The sequence below is a fragment of the Musa acuminata genome, chromosome BXJ2-8 (genome assembly GCF_036884655.1).
Source record: "Musa acuminata AAA Group cultivar baxijiao chromosome BXJ2-8, Cavendish_Baxijiao_AAA, whole genome shotgun sequence".
In the NCBI taxonomy this organism is placed as follows: Eukaryota; Viridiplantae; Streptophyta; class Magnoliopsida; order Zingiberales; family Musaceae; genus Musa; species Musa acuminata.
In genome coordinates, this window is record NC_088345.1 from 52078681 (window position 1) to 52099261 (window position 20581).

The window sequence follows — 20581 nt, forward strand, 5'->3', positions numbered from 1 at the left end:
AGAGCACACCATTGGTGATGTTGATGTTCTTAAGACAGTATTAGCCCAAGCAGAACTTGCATGTCCCAACTGTGAATGACCTCATGAAGACAACAGGAGTAGAAGGCTCATTGAAGGCTACCTTTTCTATGTCACCCACTGCATGAGAACACATGTGAAATGATTCATCAAAGACTGAAGTCAGCCAAATAAGTGCACCAATCTGATGAACACAGCCTTTTACTTCGCCCACAGGAAGCCACTGCACTGAAATGCTCACACTGACATCTTCTGCTTTCTCAGCACTAATAATTTTTTTTTGGATTTAAATGATCAGAATTCGAATCACGAAAACATTCTCAGTTCAAGAAATAAGAAAAGTAGCCATCTAGAATTTATGTTGACAGTAAATGTGGGTGTCTCAGAAACTAAAGATGAAGATATTTCTTCTAATGTTCCACAAAGGAAGACCAGAAAAGGTAGGGAAATAATGCAAAAGGATGCTGCTATAGGACTATAAATGGCTGAGGATAAGAAGTATCACGAAGAGGCAAAGGCCAAAAGAGCCTTCCCCTGCTCCTCATTTTTCTTGCATTTGGTAATGTTTTTGGCTACATTCATTTCATGCACGAGTTACATGCAAAGGATGGGATAGGACTGCAGATGGTTGGACAAAAAGAGTAGCCTGTAGAGGCAAAAGACAAAAGGCAAACGAACCTCTCCCGACTCCTCATTTTTCTTGCATTTGGATGGATTCTTTTCGTGCATGAATCGATATGCAGTTTGTGACTTGTTCTAACGACATTAACTGAGTACTGAAGGCTTCCAAGTCATAGTTTTTGTGTGACACCAAAATACTGCACAACATATGCATGTATAGAATGTCATCAGCAGTGTCTTTGTGTCGCATATCATCCGTGAATGGATCCACGGGTATCTTTAGATGATCTCCATGCTTCTTTATTGCACGATGAGATGAAGATGAAGATGAAGATGACGATGTCTTATTCGAGTAGAAGCTCCGAGATGGAATACTTAAGGTGGAGAGAGAGAGGAGAGATCTGAACCTGGCATGCTGTCGGAGGATTTCTTACTTATTTACGGTCTAGTAATTCGAAGATTGATGATGATGTGACAGATCTGATGATTCCATTTGTCATTCTCGAACGCGTTAGAATTCATATGCAGAGGATGTCTGTCAACACAGTCAACCTTAGATTATAAGTTTCGAACAGCACTTGAAATCATCTCCATCTGCATGAAGGGAAGAAGAAGAAGAAGAAGAAGAAGAAGACAGTGAATGGCGACAGGTGGAGGGATAAGGCGAAGGGTCCCCCTTCTTCCTTGGGACTCCTCGGCCATGGAGACGCGTGTTAAAGCTTCCAAGGTGTATGCACCCACCATGTGCCCTTCTCCAAGTGTTCCATTTCTCCAAGCTATCCACTCTTCTCTCCTATATTTGTATGCCTTTGAACTCATCTGCCAAACATACTCTCTACTATTGTGATTGAAGTCAGCAAGCTGGAGAATCACTGTGTTGTTGCAAGTCTTCAGGCAAATGTGTTCATGAAATGATTCACCAGTTTAAAAACAAGATTAGTACAACAAGGACAGAGACAAAATAGTAGTAGAGACAAAGGGATAAATATTGGATCCTTGATAATATATTGCATGCCACATAATCTCCCCTCTCTTTGTTTCATTATTTTGTTTATTATATTTATTTTAAAACAGGTGGATGTTTGAGATGTGAAGAGGAAATAAGATGGAAGGTTTTGAGGAAACATATATACCATTTATATGTGTTCTTCCAAAATTGTGTGTAGCTGTTTTATTGGCTTGTTTGTTCATCTTTTTATGATGATTGAGATATATCTTACACAAAATTTGTATTCTCATGTAGGAGTTCTTCTGAGGTGCTCAGGTAGCTAACATAATAGTAAGGTTTGTCCATTGTATGATGGTGATTAACAAGCTTACTCTGATTTACTCATTTGGGCATAACTTTTAGCTAATCACCCTCTTTGTGCCATGCATTTCGAGCAGATGTCCAAGACAATGTTACTAAATGATGAGGCATGTGGGATGGTAATGAAGATGACACAACAGCCAGCAGCAAAAAGAATGTCTCATTATGCTTCCCACATTTTGTCTTACTTCACTTTGAGCTTTGTTGTGATATAAAAGATCAACTTAGTTGACATATCAACCTACATATTTATCCTCCAATGTGTTTAAAATTTGAATAAAAAAATTATTAATGATCAATCATCATCCGACGTATAAATGTCATGTCAAAATTATCGGTATCATGAAACAAAAAAGATTCAGATTACCCACTATATATCTGTCGGTATGGATAAAAGTCCAAAATAGATCGTTGGAAACTCTCCCTCCTATCACTCAGGTTGATAAAACGATATGAGGGAGACATTGAGTGGTTATACATTGTCTCCTCCAAGGCCCAGATATAAAAGTTAATAATTGGTGTTATACTAGTAGCTCTTTTTCTAAGACAAATTTATACTAATTTGAGTGTGAGAATAATCGAATCAACACTAATAATTATTTTTTCTAACAGTATTAATTACTAAGGTTTCTAGAAAGTCATCTCAACCTTCTTAAAATATTTATCTAAAATATGAATAGAAGTGGTCAAAATTATACATCCTTAATTCAAAAAAGTTGAAAGAATGAAAAATCATGACACCAATAAGAACAAAAACATCAATCCACTCAGTGCCTCAAATGAGAGCAAACAAAGCACATCCCCGAATAGCCCCTCTATTCAAAAAATGCCCGTGTAGTACATAACACCAAAAAATCCAATCCGTAATTTAAGTCCACAGAGAGGAGTTGTTTCGTCATTTCACAATATTTAATGTTATCGTTGGCCTCTTTGTCTTGACTTCAGCGCTGAGAGGAGAAGAGGAAGTCTGTTAAGTTATCACCTCTGCAGACGTCTCTATACATATATGGCAATGGCATTCCTGTAGATCTCACCATGATGCGCGGGCATTGTAGTCCATCCGCTCCTATAAATAGGCCTCCAACGAAGCTTAGCGTCGGTGAAGACTGCTATTCTTCTTGAGGTCGGAAGATGGAGAATGGTGGTGTGGCCTCCGAGTCTTGCATGAGCCATGAGGAAGGAGAGATGATGCACTTCTCCGCTCTCTCCGCTTCCGAACTCCACCCTCAGATGCCTCGAGGTTTGGCCTACTTCGCCTGTCTCTTCTTGTGATGCCTGTGTCGATGGCCCGGTCGTCATGTGAACTGCAGGCGCGAGGAGAGCGCGTCGGAGGAGGAAGAAGTCGACGGGAGACGCGAAGAAGCGGCGGCTGAGCGAGGAGCAGGTGAAGTTGCTGGAGATGCGGTTCGGGGAGGAGAAGAAGTTGGAGTTGGGGAGGAAGCTCAGGTTGGCCACTGAGCTCGGCCTCGACCCCAAGCAGGTCGCCGTCTGGTTCCAGAACCGGCGGGCTCGGGACAAGAGCAAGCAGGTGGAGGAGGCCTACCTGAAGCTCAAGCCCGTCCACGAGGCCGCCGTCGTCGAGAAATGCCACCTCGAGAACGAGGTATCCCTGCACAGAGATGCTCAGCCGCTTCTCCTCCGAGGTTGACTGGAATTGCATGGAACCGTGGCAGGTGATGCAGCTCAAGGGGAAGCTTTCGGAAGCACAAGAGGAGATAAGGAAGCTCTCGCTGAGCATGAAGGAAGCCGTCGCGGGCAGCCGCCCGAGCTCATCAACCTCGAGTCATCAACCATTAGTAGCAGACTTAGGAGTGGCGGCGGAGGAAGCTGAGCTCATGTACATACAGGAGTTTGACTTCGGCAACTACATGATGGAGTGGGCATATTTCTATGGACTATGAAGATGACTGCTATTTTAATTGTGGTTTATGTATGTGATTAATCATCCATGTATATTAACATCCCTCTCCCCAAAGCCCATTCTCTCACTAACGATCACAGGAATGACCAGTTTTGGGGTGTACTCGCAGTGTGAAGCAGTGGGGATGTTGTTGCTCTGTGCTTCTTCCTCTGCTCTTCCTTCACTCTGACCGTGTGCTGCTCTGTAAAGTGCTCGCTGCAACTGTTCGACTCTTCGAGTCGTCGTGTGCATACTTGATGATTTCCAGAATACCCATCGCGATGCATTCTTGCAGCCGTCAACAAGCCTGCCATGCAAAGCAATCGAATGGATCAACACCAAACAAGATGCCATTTCTGTCTCCTTGCATTGGACGAGGCCATACAAGAAACACAGAAACCCTGTCGAATCATTTTCGTCATCATGTCAATTGTCCTCACTTAATGGACTCACTCTGCTTGAACAAACTGTAAAGATAAGATGAAGATTCATTGAATCATTGGGAACCGAAAGGCTGCGTAGGGGTCGAAAGGTATGTATCATCATCGGATGTCAAGAACCTCTCCCATGGAGAAAAGAATGAAAGAGACAATCCAACAGAAGCAACCAATCTTCTCGAGGGGAATGTTGTGTGTTGCAACTCTGCTTTTTGACTTTTGTCTCCACTCTTCTCGTGCGAAACTTTCCATCTGACACTGCCCTTGAACTGTTTCTTCAACACCACAAAGCTGTGTGCGCCAGGATGCAGATGAGTTTCGAGTAACTCATGTGGGGGACTCCTCCCCTGGGGGGGTGGTGTCCGTGGGAGTTTCTGAACTCAACCTTATCCATAGTTCCTCTCTTCCTGGCCGTCCATCTTCATCGTCACAAGAGATGCAGTCACATGTTGGCCTTGCAGCATCAAGCACCAAGAAAGCTACACTACTTGTAGATTAACAGATAGATGCCTGGCAGCACTCTGCTTCCCAGTTTAGCTTGGCTGTCCAAGAAAAGATAATCGAGTCAAAATCAAAACAAGAGAACAATATGTTTGTGGTGAGATATTTGAGATGGTTAGTACATTATTTCATAAATGAATGTCATGTTCATCATGTCATATAATGATAATTTTTCTTAAAAAATAATAATAATAAACAACAATATATTAGAAACAAAAAAGACAATTGAATCTAACCTTGAAGCTTTTCAAATACAATACCTTCTAATTGCCAACATATTTTCATATTATTTGACTCCCAGGTTTCAATATCTGAAACCTAATGGTTTTTACAAGGGTGAAAACGCATCATGACATGTCATTATGAAATATAAGGGATTGGATCTGTTCTTGATTGATTCGAGTTTACCCTTCGATGATCAGATTAAGGCATCAAGCATACGGTTAAGAGGAGACACTGCGACTGCATCATGTTCAGGTCACGACATGTATAGATTTCCTCCATATATGAACAAATTAGCCAAAAATATGGATTGTTGTTCCCTAGCAAAAGCTGAATGGAACCAATAGTTTCACTCCGGTAACACAAAATAATGGCCCTGCCATGACATGAAGGTTCTTTTAATCGAGATTACGGAAAAACAAAAAGTGAGATTAACTAGAAAACAACGTTAAATTATTTATTTATTTACACTATGCATCTATATTAACATATCCACCATCTGATTCACCCTCGATACTTGTCGATGCTGATCAGGACAGTTCCTGCTTCCCACGGCCTTGTTTGAGTACCGTTCGCCGTCCTCCTTGTCTCCTCTCACCTTCCTCGCACACAAGACAAAGAAAGAGAGAGAGGGAGAGAGAGAGAGAGACGAGAAATCAGACTACTTGCATTGACATAGAGAGAGAAATTTACATCCATTAGCATACTATCATTAGCCTCTCAGTGTCGGAAGAAGTGCTTCAGAAATTGAAAACTAGAAATTTACATCTTACAACTTGGTGCAGAAAAATGGGTTGATTCGACATGATAACTCAGCAGCAAATGACCAGAAGCAGAGCAACATGATGTAGAATCCACGAGCCTTGATCAACCTAGAATGTGCCTTATGAGTTTGAGTTCTTTACATTGTGTAGAACAGAACATCCACTAACTTGTAAAGCCAGAATGCAGCTCAAACTCTTATTTTAAAGTGTTTCTATGGTATAAGCTGGAACAAGAAAGGCATCGTTCATCACATACCTTGTCATAATAGTGTGTGTTATGTACAAAGACACGATGGGGCCTGGTTGCCAAAGGCAGTGATGTAGGATACGACGACAGTTATGTCGTCAAGCTTGCCTCCGTAATATCTATAGCCAGCTTCTTGGGCAGCAGCCGAGAACGGGGTTTGCCTGTTCTTGTCCTGCGCTCGTTGGCGAGCTAATGCAGCTATCTTCTGAGCCATCACTTGAGGTCCCAGACCAGCCCTAATGCCGTGAACCACAACAGCTGTGATCTCACTGTTGTACAAGTTATCAAAGAGTCCATCTGTTCCTGCAATGATCACATCACCTGATTCCACTGGGAAGCTGAATACCTGCTCATAAAAATTGACTTAAGAGGCAAATAATATCAACAACAATAATGATAATAATAATTTATGTAGTGCATCCATAAAGACTCCAGCAAGAATGATTTGCTGGCATATATTGAGAAAAAAAAAAGATTTGCATACGATTTTTATTGACTTAAAAAACTTATGATAGGATTTCTGGAGACTTATCATGGTGAGTTTTAGAAAAGAAAAATATTTTCACTAATTATATTGATGTTATTAAAGATATGTATGATAATGTAAGTACTAATATTAGAACTATAGAGAGTGTCTAGTGAGTTTCCTATTAGTATAGGATTACATTAAGGATCCACATTAAGTTTCTATCTTTTTCACATTGATAATGGATGAACTTACCAGTTATTCACATGATAGACCTCCCTAGTCTATGTTCATAGAGTAAAAACAATATAAAGAGATTGATAAAAATATTGTTCATAGAGTAAAAACAGGATGTTTAAAATTATGAGGGGTGTTAGGAGTCTTGTGCGATCATCGAATACCTTTGAGTTTAAAAGAAAAATTATATAAAATAATTATGACATCAACAATGCTTAATGGATCAGAGTGTTCGATAGTTAAAAAACATAACAAAAAGTTTGTATTGCCAAGATGAGAATGTTGAGATGAATGTGTAGTGTTACAAGGAAACATAGGAAAAAAGATACTCTTATTTGCGAACAACTAAGTATTGCTTTGATAGAGGATAAAATGATAAAAAAATATTTAAGATGATATGAGTATATGCTTAAGAGACCTCTGAATACAATAGTCAAAAGAGGTGAAATGATTAAGGTTAGTGGTTTGAAGAGAGGCACACGAAACCTTAAAAAGACTTTAATAAAAACTATAAATAAAGATTTAAAAATTCTAAACTTAACATATAGCTTTTTACATATCTCAATGACGATAAAAAAATCCATATAACTGACCATAAATAGTTGGGATTTATGACTTTGTCGTTGTTGTATCCATAAAGACACTAGCAAGGACCCTTAAATGAAAATAAAATGTGATTCATACTAGTCCAAGCACAAGCTAAAATCTAACATCACATCTTGCTTCTGACAAGGCTTAAGCCCATGGTTTGGCCTAAACCAACTTACTCATATCACTTCTTATAAATAAATGGTAATCAGTTGCTAGCAACATTATATTTCCACTGAGTGTAAGATGAAGAAGACAAATTGAAACTTTATCATCCTTCCAAACACCTACAACCAAAGGGGACGAAAGGCCCCTCGGTAGCAACATTCATAACCCCTCCATTCCTGCTCCCTGAGAATCCACTCAAAATCATGTGGAACTCCATCGATTGGAATGAAGTCCAACATGGGTCAAGATGAATATTGATGGCTCCTCTCTTTTGCATAGTAGCGGCTTGGGATTCATCATCAGAGATCACGAAGGGATAGTGCAGGATTGCAAAACAATGTTATGTACATAACAAGACTGACTTACAATGTGAGGCCTTACAGGTTGACACCAATTCAACAATCCTCAAAGAAGTGCTGAACACTATCAGGATCCACCTTGGAGCATTGATGTTATAGTTGTGGATATCAGAAACCTTCTCTTTCAACTGTTGTCATTCACTGTTGTACACTGTTTTCATGAATGTATTTTTGGTTACCTGAATCTTTTCCCCCTGAATTATCTTCTATTTTGCACAATGACTTACATGCATCTTTTTGTAGATTTTAAGATCTTAATAGACTTATTTTTGCAGTTAAAAAAAGAACAACGTACAACAGGTTACAAATGAATCTAAGACTAGCCATAGGCTCCAGTGCATATTTCTTCAAGAGTAGCACAAATGGTAATCAAAGTACATGCATCACCTCGTCAAGCCCAAATGGAGATTAATGAAAAAAGCACCACAAATGGTAGAGTCAAAAGTAAGACAAAAAATGCTAACCTGGGCAGCACTAGGTAGATCACTTGCATTGTTGCTCTCAAGTTGATAAGTGAAATTAAAATCATGTTGCTGCACCGGTGACCGGAAGATAGTGCATCCATCTCTAACAACTATGAAACCACTGTCACCAAGATTGACAGCACGAATGCCCTACAGGGAAAATTGCAACAGAGGCAGGTTAGCAATAGTTACATATTCTAAGAAGCAGAAAACAAATATGTCAAGTTGCAACATGCATGAGAAAATTAAAATTGAAACAAGGATAAAGATTGCTTTGGATTATGTGAGTCAAGTTCAAGATAAGGACCTACGACCCATTTGGCCTTTGCTCCAGATCCAGTGAGGTGATTCCACCACCCTGGACATGCATCAAGACATCAAGTATTGATAAACTCTCAATGTATAAATCATCGCATAGCATATGGATCATGTGTGCTTGACTTACCAAGTTTAGATTGAGAAGTTACAGAAGAACTTACTGTTTAGGACAGAACATATATATTCTATTTTGGGAATCCATAGGCTGGGCACGAAGCATCAGATCAACCACAATAAAAGGTAAGGAAAAGAGAAAGGAAAAAATTTTCACAAACCAAAATAAGTGTCCTCAAAATTTTTATCAACAATTTCTGGAACATTTTACTCCGCTCTATAGTCTAAACACAGCTCATTAAGTACATAATCAGATGATGAAGAAAGACGAAGGGAAGCAAGATAACTAATCCCTCTATCCGCTCTATAGTCTGCCCTTTCGTCCTCCTTCCCCTCCAAGCATGTTTGGCTCTTATAATTGATTCCTTCTAATGCCAAACCTCCTGGACAACAGACAAAAAAAGCCTCTTTGTCCAAGACAAGGAAGGTCATAACTTTTTCATCTCTTGAAGAGGGTTGTAACCAAGCCAAGCTTTGTGCTGCTCAAGCTTGACTCAATGGGAGCTGATAAAAAGTTAAAAACATTTATTTTGGCAAATGTTAGATTCAATGCCACTACCTTCTATTAAGGTTCAAGTCCTTTACTAGATAAGCTAGTCAATAAATATATAAAATTTGTATTTAGTATATTTGGGAGTTTATGGAACAATTAAGTGACAACATTATGAATATATTAACTATGTATAGACAAGCCTCCTTTCACAAGCCCATAAACAAGCTTGTTCAAGAGTCAATCATTGGGCTCAAGTTTGGTTCATCAACCTTCCTGATAGCTCATAAATGGCTTGAAAACCCTACTCCTAACAGGGCACTTATTCATGGTATAGAAGTTAATGCTTGAATCAAAGACCCAAGATCCCACAACTGGAATTCAATGCTGAATAGATGATCTACTGGACAAACAGAAGGCAAGTTAACAATTACTTAAAAGAAGTATCACTTAACTATTATTTAAAAGAAGTATCGCTATGCCTTTTTCTTTAAGTGGAACAAGTGATACTAAGAAGAAAAGACTTGTTCGGTAATCAAACTTTAAGAATGCTTCTCAAGAAAGCACAGCTAGAAGACAGATTTTGAAGAATGAGGCTGATGTTAATCTTTATATGCACAAACAACATCAGATAAGCTCATATCAAACTCTGATCATCTTAGAAGTGCCTTTGAGGTATGCCACTAGTTGCTAAAGAGTTTGAAAGAAAAAAGTTAAGTACCTTTTTCAAACAAAACTGCACTAGAATTTTATTTTGATAACATATGAACCACCAAACATCCATTACAACACTAGTCAAGCCTAAAACTCAAAGAAAGTCTAGAGAAACAACTTAAAAGAGAGAAATAAAATATATACTTCAAATCTACCTAAGCAGAAAAAGGTTGGCTTGCTGATTTTATGCAGGCTGAGTTTAAGTCAAGTCTTGAACTTCATTAGCTGGATTGACTTTTCATACCATTCTGGCACCCAATGTGATTTGAAAGGACAGATCAAATACTTCAAAGCATATGCCAATATCTGACTCATCAGGTAACATAGCTTCCAGGTTGTAGGACCATCAAAGATTACGATGAATTCAGCCAACATTATGTGGGATCTAGTTTTACAATGACACTGCCCATAAACAGCAAGCTCTCAAAAAGAAAAGCTATAGATGGAGCCAAGCCTTTCATGGCTAATCAACCTGTTGCTAAGCAATAACATATTTAACAAGGCAAATGCATTTTGTCGATTATTAAGATGCACCTAAAATTTTTTATCTATGGAAAAAGGAGATCAGTCTAAAAGAAGTACATTATATCTTCTACCTACCATAGTTTCACAACTGTGATGGCATAGATACATTGGAATACAGGCTTCTAGTAATTATATAATATAAAAGTCATTCTTCCTATACTTTAATGCATCTAGGCTTAAACAAAATGAACAATGCACTAAGGGCAGTATGGTAGGGCAAGTAATATCTTACCAATTAAGTCATTGACATTCTCAAATAAAGAAGCACATAAGTTCAGGAAAAATATCAAAAATTGGAAAACACCAATATAAACAAAAGATGGAAAAAGACCAGTGTCCTTTCCTAGAAACTTTACAAGAATTAGCAATCCAGATATGAAGTTAATAAAGATGGTTCCTTTTGCAAGTAGAATGATCCTATTAAATGGTTTTCCCCTACAAATTATGAACTTTATGCTATACAATATCCTCTGTAAATTGGAGGATAAACTGGAAAGCACTACAAGGAAATGCATACAGTAATGCAAAAGGGGGATGGACCTGATCTGTGAGAGCAATAATGCAAGCTGTTGAAGATCCTTCAGCTTTGGTTCTTGTATAAGCTTTCTCTAACACCCTTAATGGATCAATGGACCCTTTGGATTCTTCTTCAATTGCATCTACTGAATGTGACATAAGTGCTCTAGAATATTGGCCTGCATCAACCCCATGATTGGCCCACCCACCAACACCATCTGCTACACCAATGGCCTGCTCGTCCCATATAAAATGAGCATCCTCACCACCAGTTTCCTCCTTATCTGGGTGCGGCAAATAACACGATCCAGAAAGTAGTTTCAATGCTCTGTTACTTGGCTTTTTCCTGTGTCATACAGCCAAAGTTATCCTCCCGGTAGGCCAACCACAAATAGTATCATCCATAATTAACAAACTTTAACATGTGAAAAAAAGAAAGATCATCCAAGAACTTTGCAACAAGAGACATGTCAAGTTATTCAATGATTGAAAACCAACAAGAAAGATGGGCAGAAGCATACTGGTCAGACTCAGATGAAGGATTATCAAGTTGCTCTTCACGTAGAGACTGATCAAGAGACAGGACAGGAGCTGCTCCAGTAGTACATGATGTGAAGAATAATGAAAATAACTCAATCCCACCCTGTGCAAAAAAATTACAAGACAAGCTTTTCCCAATTGTCTCGGACAAGAACTGCTTGTAAACCAAATAAGAGCCCAAAACTTCTTTACATCTCAGAGTCTTGCATACTCTTTTCCAGTAATCGAGACTTCTATTGGGGAAAAAAGCATCAGCTCTCAAGAAAGAACCACGTGTATCCCGACTATCGTGGCGGACAGCCCATGTAGCTCCACCAGGTAAAGAAGTGCAAGTGGATGTCACATCCCTCTCAAAATGGATAAATGACCTTTGAGGGAACACGGAAACCAGGCTACCAATGTTATGTATACGCGATTGACAAGATGAACCAGCCAAAGAAGGAAAAGGAACCAATTGGGACAGTTTTCCAACAATAGACTGTGATGATGTATAGCGATCGATAATTGGAAAGGTTTGAACGCTGTCAACAAGACTGGAGAATGAATGTGACTGAAACAAGCCCGTCTGGCCTTCTCGGAAAAGAAGTTCTACGGAGAATCGAAGTAGTTTGTTGCTTGAGATATGTGTAGCTGGCATCTTCCAACCTCAAGAAAAGAATAAGGTCGTATCCTCTACTAACAGGATCGCTCCCAAAGCAACTTAAAATGACGAATCTCGCGGCTCATTTTCCATCAAGAGATCCTGAAAAGGAAATCGTTATTTGCACGACTTGATCCCTCACAAGAAGAAAAATAATTCGGACGTCAAACGCTGAAGTCGATGAAGAGCAAATCGAAGTTTCCAGATTCCATACGAAAAAGATCCCGCAGAACCCAAAGGAAGAAAGGAGACCGCACAAACCCTAAAAAACCACATCAGGCTCAAAGAAAACAAAAGCGGTGTCGAAGTGCAATCTCCAAACAAACAACGAAGAGAGAGAGAGAGAGAGAGAGAGAGAGCATAAACCATACGAATCGAATCTTTTCGACGAAGTCCATGGGAATAAGTACGAGAAAGCAAGAAAGAACCTAAAGAAATCCAGAGGCGTACCTCGACCACGGATCGACAAGAAGAGAACGAAGAGCGCAGCTCCCAGCGATTCCCGAGGAGAGAAGAAACCCTGAAGGGAGGAGGAGGCGGAGGAGAGATGAGTATGGACCGCAAGAAGACGGGCGTCGCTTTGGGTTTAGGAGTTGAAAACCGGATAGAGAGGCGGGTTTGTTGGGCTTCTTTGAAAGACGCACCGATCCCAAAGCCCAGTGAGCCAACAGTTCGACAAAGTCGGACTCAGGCCGTCCCAGTTCGGATCTACTTAAGGCGAGCCGCGGGAATGCTCTGAACAGTCCTGAGACCCACCTCGATATGCCACGTCACCCATGATTCCTCACACGGGCGGGCCTGGCACATCGCCCATGAAATCCAAAAAGGATCTCTTTCTCTCTCTCTCTCTCTCTGAACAATGATCGTGAGCATTTGATTACATGTCATGCAAGTATTGATTGCATCAGTAGGACATATATGATTTTGGGAAAGCTATAAGTAATAAACTAAATGATCCTCCAGTCAAATCTTCTCTGGCATGTGCCTTGAAACTCCAGTAGGTCTCAGATCACTTCACGCTGCATACATGAAGAAGGGGCATTTACTTTGGTTGATTTAGTACTTATTTTTCGGCTTAAACTGTTGTAGCAAGTGCACAATCACCAGTTACATGGCAACTCAACAACCTAGTTCATTTCATTTCTGATGCAGAAAACTTATTGACTCTTTTAAGTTTGAGATGGTGATGGTGAATCCTCATTAAAATAGGGATATGAATGGATACTGCATTTAAGATCAAAGAGCCGATTGAGTGAGAATATGGATTTCTGGTGCAGTTTTGTAATTGAATGTCGAAGATGAGCTTGAAACAAAGTAGAATTGCAGTAGGTTGGCCTTAAATGCACTGCTTGTTTGGTGATGATCTGCATGGAACAGACAAGGAGGAAGCTATTAGTTTCATTTAATGGCCAGTACTGATCAGGAAGTGACCCTATTTACTTGGGGTGCATGGATCTAATTTTTCTTAACAGTGTTGATTAATCTCAGAAACACATAAATTTATGGGCAACAATGTAGTTTAGAACATCATTATGAACAAGAATGGTGTCATATATATATATATATATTGTTCACCTGTTTTTAATCAGATTCAAACAAAAAATAGAAACATATTTATGGACAAGAGTAATTGTAACACCCCTGATTAGTCCCACATCGAAAGTGGGTAGGATTAAGATTAACTTATAAGAGTCTGATGAGTGTACTACTATCAACTTCAGCTTAAATATTTTGGTGGTTTAGACCAAATAAAGTTGATAGGTCAGTTAGTCCATCAGGCCCGAGTCATTATATTTGGTATCAGAGGACTCGTCACGACATGGAGCCACCACTAGGCTTGACGTCCTACACCTCTGATTAATCTCGCATCAAAAATGGATAGAATTAAGATTGACTTATAAGAGTCATAATGTAGGTAACCGGCAATACTTCTTATCCCCATATCTTTCGTTTTTCTTTCCATCCTTCTTCCACCTATCACATTATTTTCTTCCTCTTATCCCTCATTGGGCTTTCTGTAACAGAGCTAAAGAGTTACTGCAACATTGTCCTTGAGAACTTAGGTGTTCAGGATCATTTTAATCTATCTACACTTCTACCAGAGGCATCAAGAGCATTAAAAAAAACACAGAATTTAGAGCTTAATTCCTACTCCTGCTATTTTCACAAATATACACAAAAATCTGTGTTTTTGATTAACAGGTGCTTCATATACCAGGTTGCATAACCACTTCATATTTCAAATATTGGATTTTCATTTCTTATTTGTTTAATATTTCATTTAGTTGTGGACAAATTAAAAGAAAATGAATGACCAATGTAGAAGGATCAGGCAGAACTTAATCAATGTTTGGATTGTAGCAGCAGCCCAATCAAGCTGTCACTAACTTGTCTATTCACCTTGTGGATGTATTTGTTCTATCTATTTACCTAAGTTCTCTTCAGATTAATATATCCGGTAATAAAAGGTAAAAAATTTAAACATGATGATAACAGATACAACGTTGTCCGCTAAAACAGCAGAAAAATGTATTAAGAATCAGAAAACTTAAATGTAGAAGTTTTAGGTATAGCATGAGACCTGTTCCACATTCTGCCACTGACCAAGTCATGCCTGGTTGAATTGATTACAATTTTCGCTCTTGTTCCATTCAGTACCTGACATGGTGAACAGAAGTTGTCATTTCCTGCCTTGATAACCAGCAGAAACATGATGAGTATGCAAGGACAAAGATTCATGACATCTTCCTCCAGGAATTGGGAAAGGCAGAAACTGTGAGCTATATCTGGAGGAACAAGCTGCATTACTTGCCCGGAAGAAAGACGAATAACACTACACTTGTTTATTGCTGTTTCTGAAGGCATTGAAGAGACCGGTGCCCTGCATAAAGGCCAGCATTCACGCAGCTTAATTAGAGCAGATTGGCATAACGAGTATGGAATTTTCTACTCTTATCAAGTCAAGTACAGAAGAATCAGTGCGTAAACATGCCACTAATGCACATTTAAATTTGATCAGCAACTCTCTTGTATAATCTCTAACTAAAGAATCTTTAGCCAATTTTCTTAATAGCTCAAGTTGATTGTGATACCAGGGTGGAGGGAATAATCTTTATGATTCTTGTGAGTGAAATGAGTGGAATAAAAAAGAAGAAAACCATGTCTATTATCTGGTATAACTGCCACTAAATTGGGTTGGCTTACAAAAACCTAACATGCGTCGGTTGTAACATCATTCATAAATTCTCTCAGTAGATATAACATTATACATTAAATGGTTTCATGCCCGCCTCAATTTATTGTTGAGCCTGATTCGGGTGGAGATGCACAAAAAGCCCCAACACACCATATTTATTCTTTCCCTAATGCCTCGGCCAAATTTACTGCAAGCCTGGTGGTGAGGTTGTGCATAGTTCTTTTATGTCTCCCACCGTGGTGATGCGTTATTTGTTTGTGGATGAGAATTGGAGTTGAGCATGCTCATGAATTAATGCTAACCAACAAGGTGCAGTTCATAATTGCCTGATGGTCATATGGTGCATGCAAGATTTCAAGACATCAGAAAAGCATGCTTTTTTTGACTCACTGCAGGTTGGAGTGCAGTATCTGCATTCTTCTGTAAGGTTCAAGCTAGCTTCCAGCTCTGATGTCATACTTGCTTCAGAAGTGATTGTCCAGCATGCATTTGTTCCCATCTATCACATATCTGCATTACAAAGACAAAAGTTTGACTGTAAGTAAATCCAGACTGCTGCTGCTTCAAGTTCCACAAGTGAAGTGAGCCATCCTACAGTGGATTTCACTATATATCATTCCACTGAGTGTCCTAAGAAGCATATATGATAGCAGTATGCATGGCTCATTCTTTGATTATTGCAGGAAAAAGCCACTTAAATGGATAATTTAGTTGAAAGTTATGCTAACTCCTACTTACACCAAGTAAAGCTAGTTAGTGCAGAATGTGGACACTGATCAATGAAGTCATGTACAGGTGGTGAGAGTGGCAAAGAGTTAGATTTTGGTGGCACGAAATCATTTAGGGAGTTGTTTTAGATGGTGAGAACTTCAGCATTTAAAGCCACACTATTCAACTATTAATGCAAGGTCTGCCCTCCTTTTAAATAGGGTTGGATGAAGACATTTAAGAACACTCTTTAATATTTGCACCCTCTCCTGCACGATCCAATATATCAAAAGGATGTGAGAAGCTTCCATTTTCTGTTCATTCCCTCCCTCCCATCCCTTCCTCTTCTTCCTCCCCCTCCCCAAAGTTCTCTCTCTCTCATATTTTTCATTCTTTTTTTGTAGCAACCCATGCTTCTTTTGCTTTATGCATATGTAGATTCTTCACTAGGCTAGTTTTGGATGATCAAAGGGTTTCTACAAAGTTCTCAGAATCAATCCAACTTAATGGGAGAGAATCAAAAGCTGAGCAAGGGGAGAGGCTGGAGACTGATGGATCAGACCCGGCTATCATTAGGTCCACATGCATCGATCTTAAGCCAGAAGACACACAGCTTATCTTCAGAATCAGATGGAAATGTTGGAAGGAAGAGAAAACAAATTTGTCATGAGGTTTCAAGCCCAACTAGCATTGAGCTTCAGCTTAATGATCCCTTGCCACTTGAATGGGAACAATGCCTAGACCTACAAGTAAACACACACACACACACACTCTCTCTCTCTCTCTCTCCCCTGACATACATCTTATTTGTTATACTGTTGCATACAATTAATACTTCTTATTGTGTCTCAAGGCAGTACTTATGATTTTGTCATGCATTTTATCATCTTCTGACATTCTTTAAACTAATACCTGCAGTCTGGAAGGATGTACTATTTGGACAGGAAAACCCTGAAGAAAAGTTGGATCAGGCCCAAGGAACATGAACTAGATTTGGATCTCAACATCTCATCCTTCTCAAGCTCAGAAGAGCAATCCAACTTGACAAATTCAGATGAAGCAAAGAAGCAACCTAATTCATGTGGCAGCATGGTCGCGGTAGTCTGCATCAACTGTCATCTCCTCGTCATGCTCTGCGAGTCATCTCCTTCATGCCCCAACTGCAAGTTCATGCACTCGCCACTACCATCTGCAATGCTGCAAGCGCCTCCTCGGAAGCTCAAGGCTGTCAAGCCATTGGAAACCCTACATCTCCTACATTAGTTAGCAGACTGATGAACGTAAAAAGAAGTAATAAAGAAAAAGGTCAATGTTCCTGATGATAAGAACAAGCACAAGATTAAGTGTTTATACTGGGACAGCGGTGGTTGCACCAGTTGATATTTCAAATCAGTGAGAAAGAAATGGTAATTAGGTAGTGGTATCTTCCATTCAAGAGTAAGTCATGCTATAAAGCTGTCTGCGTCTGCACACTAAATTGCACTTGAGATGGTAGTTCGAGTGAGTGAATGAAATCATATCAGCTTTTTCTCTCTCCGGTTTCCATAACATGTAGATATGAACTCACTGAAGGAGCTAATGATTTGGAACTTTAAAGAAACATGGTGCTCACTGCTGAGGGGAAGGATCAATCCCACGTGTAGTAGAACGCATTCTTAAGCTGATAGCTGACACTAACCAGAGGAAAAGAAGTGTTACCCCATGCAATGCCCTGCCTATTTATACATAAATTGGGATATGAATGTTCAAATAAACAAATATGTAACGGTGTAAGAGATGGACAGATGTGCACACACACTTAAAACTTTGGTTCATCTAATTATACTCTGTGAGGAGCATATTCAACAGCAGTTGCATTGTTTTAATCTCGAGAACAATGAAGTAATGAAGTGAAAAGAGTTCTGGGTTCACAACTTAAAGCATTCAAAGAAAATGTTAGGTAAATAACAGTTATCTGGCTGTACTAGTGTTCCAAAGTTATGCAAACAAGAAATGCAACATTATTGAGAGGAAATGACAGAATTGGTACAGGATGCTAAAAAAAATGGAGACATAGGAATGCTAGAGAGAATAAAAGTCTGCAATCATTTAAAACTACAAAAGCCCTGGTGCAATTGTAAATAAGCATAAAAGATATCACAGAACTTTAATTTCTACAGAACAATACATTGCATAAACTTTTGTCTTAAACCTGAGGACAACAAAGAGAATGTAGATAAACAGAACACGTGGGCTTCATTGTTGCATGTGTATTATTTTGGATTAATATTTCATCTATTTTATTATCTTATTGTCCTTTTTTATCAGAACTTTCTATCTCCACAAATTAGGATGTTGTTACATCTCTAGACAAGAGGAATGTCAACAAATTGTTATAAAGCAAAGAAACTCTTCATGAATGATCACTGTTGATTAGCAACTCGACGAGCCATTCCCATCCATATAATAGATCAACATAGAAGTAGAATGAGAACTTATAGACATTTAATTCAGTCGTTTTAGGTTTTTGAAACTCCTGATTGTGAAACATAACATGGCTTCGGTCGACATAGAGGAAGTAGTGTGCTATGGTTGGAAATGTTAGCTAAACCAGAATATTCTATGTATTAAGAGCATAAAATTGTCTTACAGTAAATTAAAACCACTAATAACTTCATAAGGTTACCAAAAAGTTGACATCATAGAAGAAGGATGAGAAATTTGAAAGTTAGGAAGGATTTACATCACCAAGAAACAATGAAGATCTGAAAGATCATGCTGCAAAAAGATGTCCACCGAGAATCCATTCAGTCAGGATGGAAAAGAAAATCCATGAAATCCTAAAATATCGAAATCAGCTATCTGCCTATCAAGATAGCCAAAGTTGATAATCTTCCTTTCCAATACAAATCCAGTCCACAATATAAAATCCTAATGTAAGGAATAGAGATCATAGAAGGATAAGAAATTTACTAGTTAGGAATACCAAGAAATTCTCTTTCCACTCTGAATTTTTCCAATTGCAAGGATGGAAACTGTAGAAGGGTATAAAAATTGTAAGCTAGTAAGGATATATGCTACCAAGAGACAACAAAGATATGAAGATTTAGTTGTAATTGCTCATTATGTAACCCATGAATCCAATCATTAGGAACAGAGAAGAAAACCAATGAAACCCTAAAATGTTCAAATTAGCTATACTTCCCCATCCAATCGGATCCTTCAAGCAGTTCTCGAAGCAAAACCCGATTGTAAAGATGGACATCACGGAAGAAGAACGAGGATATTGCACGCTAGAAAATGTTGTACCCCTTGAACCCGAGCAATGGACATGGGAAAGAATATCCACGAAACCCTAAACTGTTGAAGTCAGCCATCCACATATCAGGATGTCTCCAGTGATTCATCCTCTGCCCACAATCTGCATCTGTCGAGCAGTCGAACACGTCTATCCCGACAACCAAATGGATATAATCATGATAACTACAAATTAATAAACGCAACACTGTCACGCACAATATAAGAACGTTAAATGACTTCCTGTGGTCACGGATTCGAGAGCTATCATTGGGGCGCCAAAATTGAGCGCAAATGCCAGCTCAAACCGATTGCAGAGCAAGCATAAAAAGAAATGGATGGCAACGAGTGGCCGCTCATACTGATCGGAAAGAAGCATATTATCCAGCAAGAAAGAAGAGATTGAGGAGATACCCTAGAAAGGGAGAGGATCGGAACCCTAGAGCGGTGAGGGGTGATGGCTCTGGGACGGGTCGCAGTTCCGGCGCCGTATCTCCAACACTTCCCCGCAGGGGATGATGAGATCATGTTAATATGTTCCGGCGGAACATTGTTGCTCTGATATAAAATTATTTTTTTATTTACAAATAATAAATATGTAAAATAATTTAAAGTGAATATAGTTAGACGAATTAACAGGAAAAGTTCTTTAAACTTTTTTTAAGATTCTTCTTTTTCATATTTTCAAAGCCGATTTCAAGAAGAAAAAAAATTCCTTTTTTATTTTTATTTTTTTGGAATGATGCCTTTATTTTCGAGTCATTTGGTACTCTCATTTTCCTCAAATATTTTAATTATCTAAAAGAAAAAAGAGGCGATTATAATAGAGCTTCTCCTCCTCCATAGCTCACCATGCCAATATTGTTCGTGCAAGCACCTTCTCACCATGCCATAGCTCACCGTGACCTCCTCCTTCTTGCTACTTACACAGTTTGCTCGAGGTCCCACTCTTATTTCATCAATGACTTCGCGACTAACGATAATGTGTTGTACATTATGTCTATAATTTTTCACTTGTTAAGGATTCTGAAAAGGATAATGTTGAAGTTGTGCATGTCGATGCTTGTGTCGATATCCTTCGAGTGGATATAGTATCATAGATTTAGTTTGTTTTGTCTAAGTCGTGCGGCATCTTTGCGTGTCCGTCCGTAAAGGTCAATATCCCCGAAGCCTCCCATGATCCCTTAAGACATACAAAAGAAAAAACGGGTTAGACAAACGGCTTACTTGGGATCCACAAGCA

The 20581-nt window shown here is 39.1% G+C and overlaps 3 protein-coding genes and 1 long non-coding RNA gene across 10 annotated transcripts; 2 read left to right on the plus strand and 2 right to left on the minus strand.

Moving 5' to 3' along the window:
• The first annotated feature begins 3030 nt into the window (after positions 1-3030).
• On the plus strand, positions 3031-4149 carry LOC135620192 (homeobox-leucine zipper protein HOX14-like). Of its 2 annotated transcripts, XM_065122921.1 has the most exons (4): positions 3031-3188; positions 3259-3551; positions 3622-3878; positions 3979-4149. In XM_065122921.1, exons 1-3 carry the CDS (start codon positions 3080-3082, stop codon positions 3847-3849), a joined length of 630 nt encoding a protein of 209 aa, XP_064978993.1. In that variant the 5' UTR covers positions 3031-3079; the 3' UTR covers positions 3850-3878; positions 3979-4149. The 2 variants fall into 2 exon arrangements, with proteins under 2 accessions (XP_064978993.1, XP_064978991.1); XM_065122919.1 differs by lacking the exon at positions 3979-4149 and having other exon boundaries at positions 3033-3188; positions 3622-3923.
• Positions 4150-5301: 1152 nt separating this feature from the next.
• LOC135620189 (probable protein phosphatase 2C 80) lies at positions 5302-12746 on the minus strand. 3 transcript variants are annotated; one of them, XR_010489645.1, is made up of 7 exons: positions 12609-12746; positions 11500-12260; positions 11003-11324; positions 8302-8451; positions 6029-6365; positions 5782-5880; positions 5302-5606 (listed from the first exon to the last, which is right to left on the minus strand). XR_010489645.1 is itself a non-coding variant. In XM_065122917.1 (6 exons), the coding sequence occupies exons 2-5, from the start codon at positions 12153-12155 to the stop codon at positions 6048-6050; spliced, it is 1446 nt and encodes a 481-aa protein (XP_064978989.1). In that variant the 5' UTR covers positions 12156-12260; positions 12609-12746; the 3' UTR covers positions 5656-5880; positions 6029-6047. The 3 variants fall into 3 exon arrangements, 1 of the variants encoding a protein (XP_064978989.1); XR_010489644.1 differs by having other exon boundaries at positions 5775-5880; XM_065122917.1 differs by lacking the exon at positions 5302-5606 and having other exon boundaries at positions 5656-5880.
• A 440-nt stretch (positions 12747-13186) lies between these two features.
• LOC135620193 (uncharacterized) lies at positions 13187-19872 on the minus strand. Of its 4 annotated transcripts, XR_010489649.1 has the most exons (6): positions 19753-19856; positions 17416-17735; positions 17135-17316; positions 15745-15864; positions 14740-15039; positions 13187-13522 (listed from the first exon to the last, which is right to left on the minus strand). It is a non-coding gene; the product is annotated as an uncharacterized LOC135620193 (long non-coding RNA). The 4 variants fall into 4 exon arrangements; XR_010489648.1 differs by lacking the exon at positions 17416-17735 and having other exon boundaries at positions 17135-17307; positions 19753-19872; XR_010489646.1 differs by having other exon boundaries at positions 17135-17735.
• LOC135620191 (uncharacterized) lies at positions 15928-17325 on the plus strand. The gene is made up of 2 exons (XM_065122918.1): positions 15928-16811; positions 16981-17325. The coding sequence occupies exons 1-2, from the start codon at positions 16524-16526 to the stop codon at positions 17323-17325; spliced, it is 633 nt and encodes a 210-aa protein (XP_064978990.1). The 5' UTR covers positions 15928-16523.
• Positions 19873-20581: the final 709 nt, after the last annotated feature.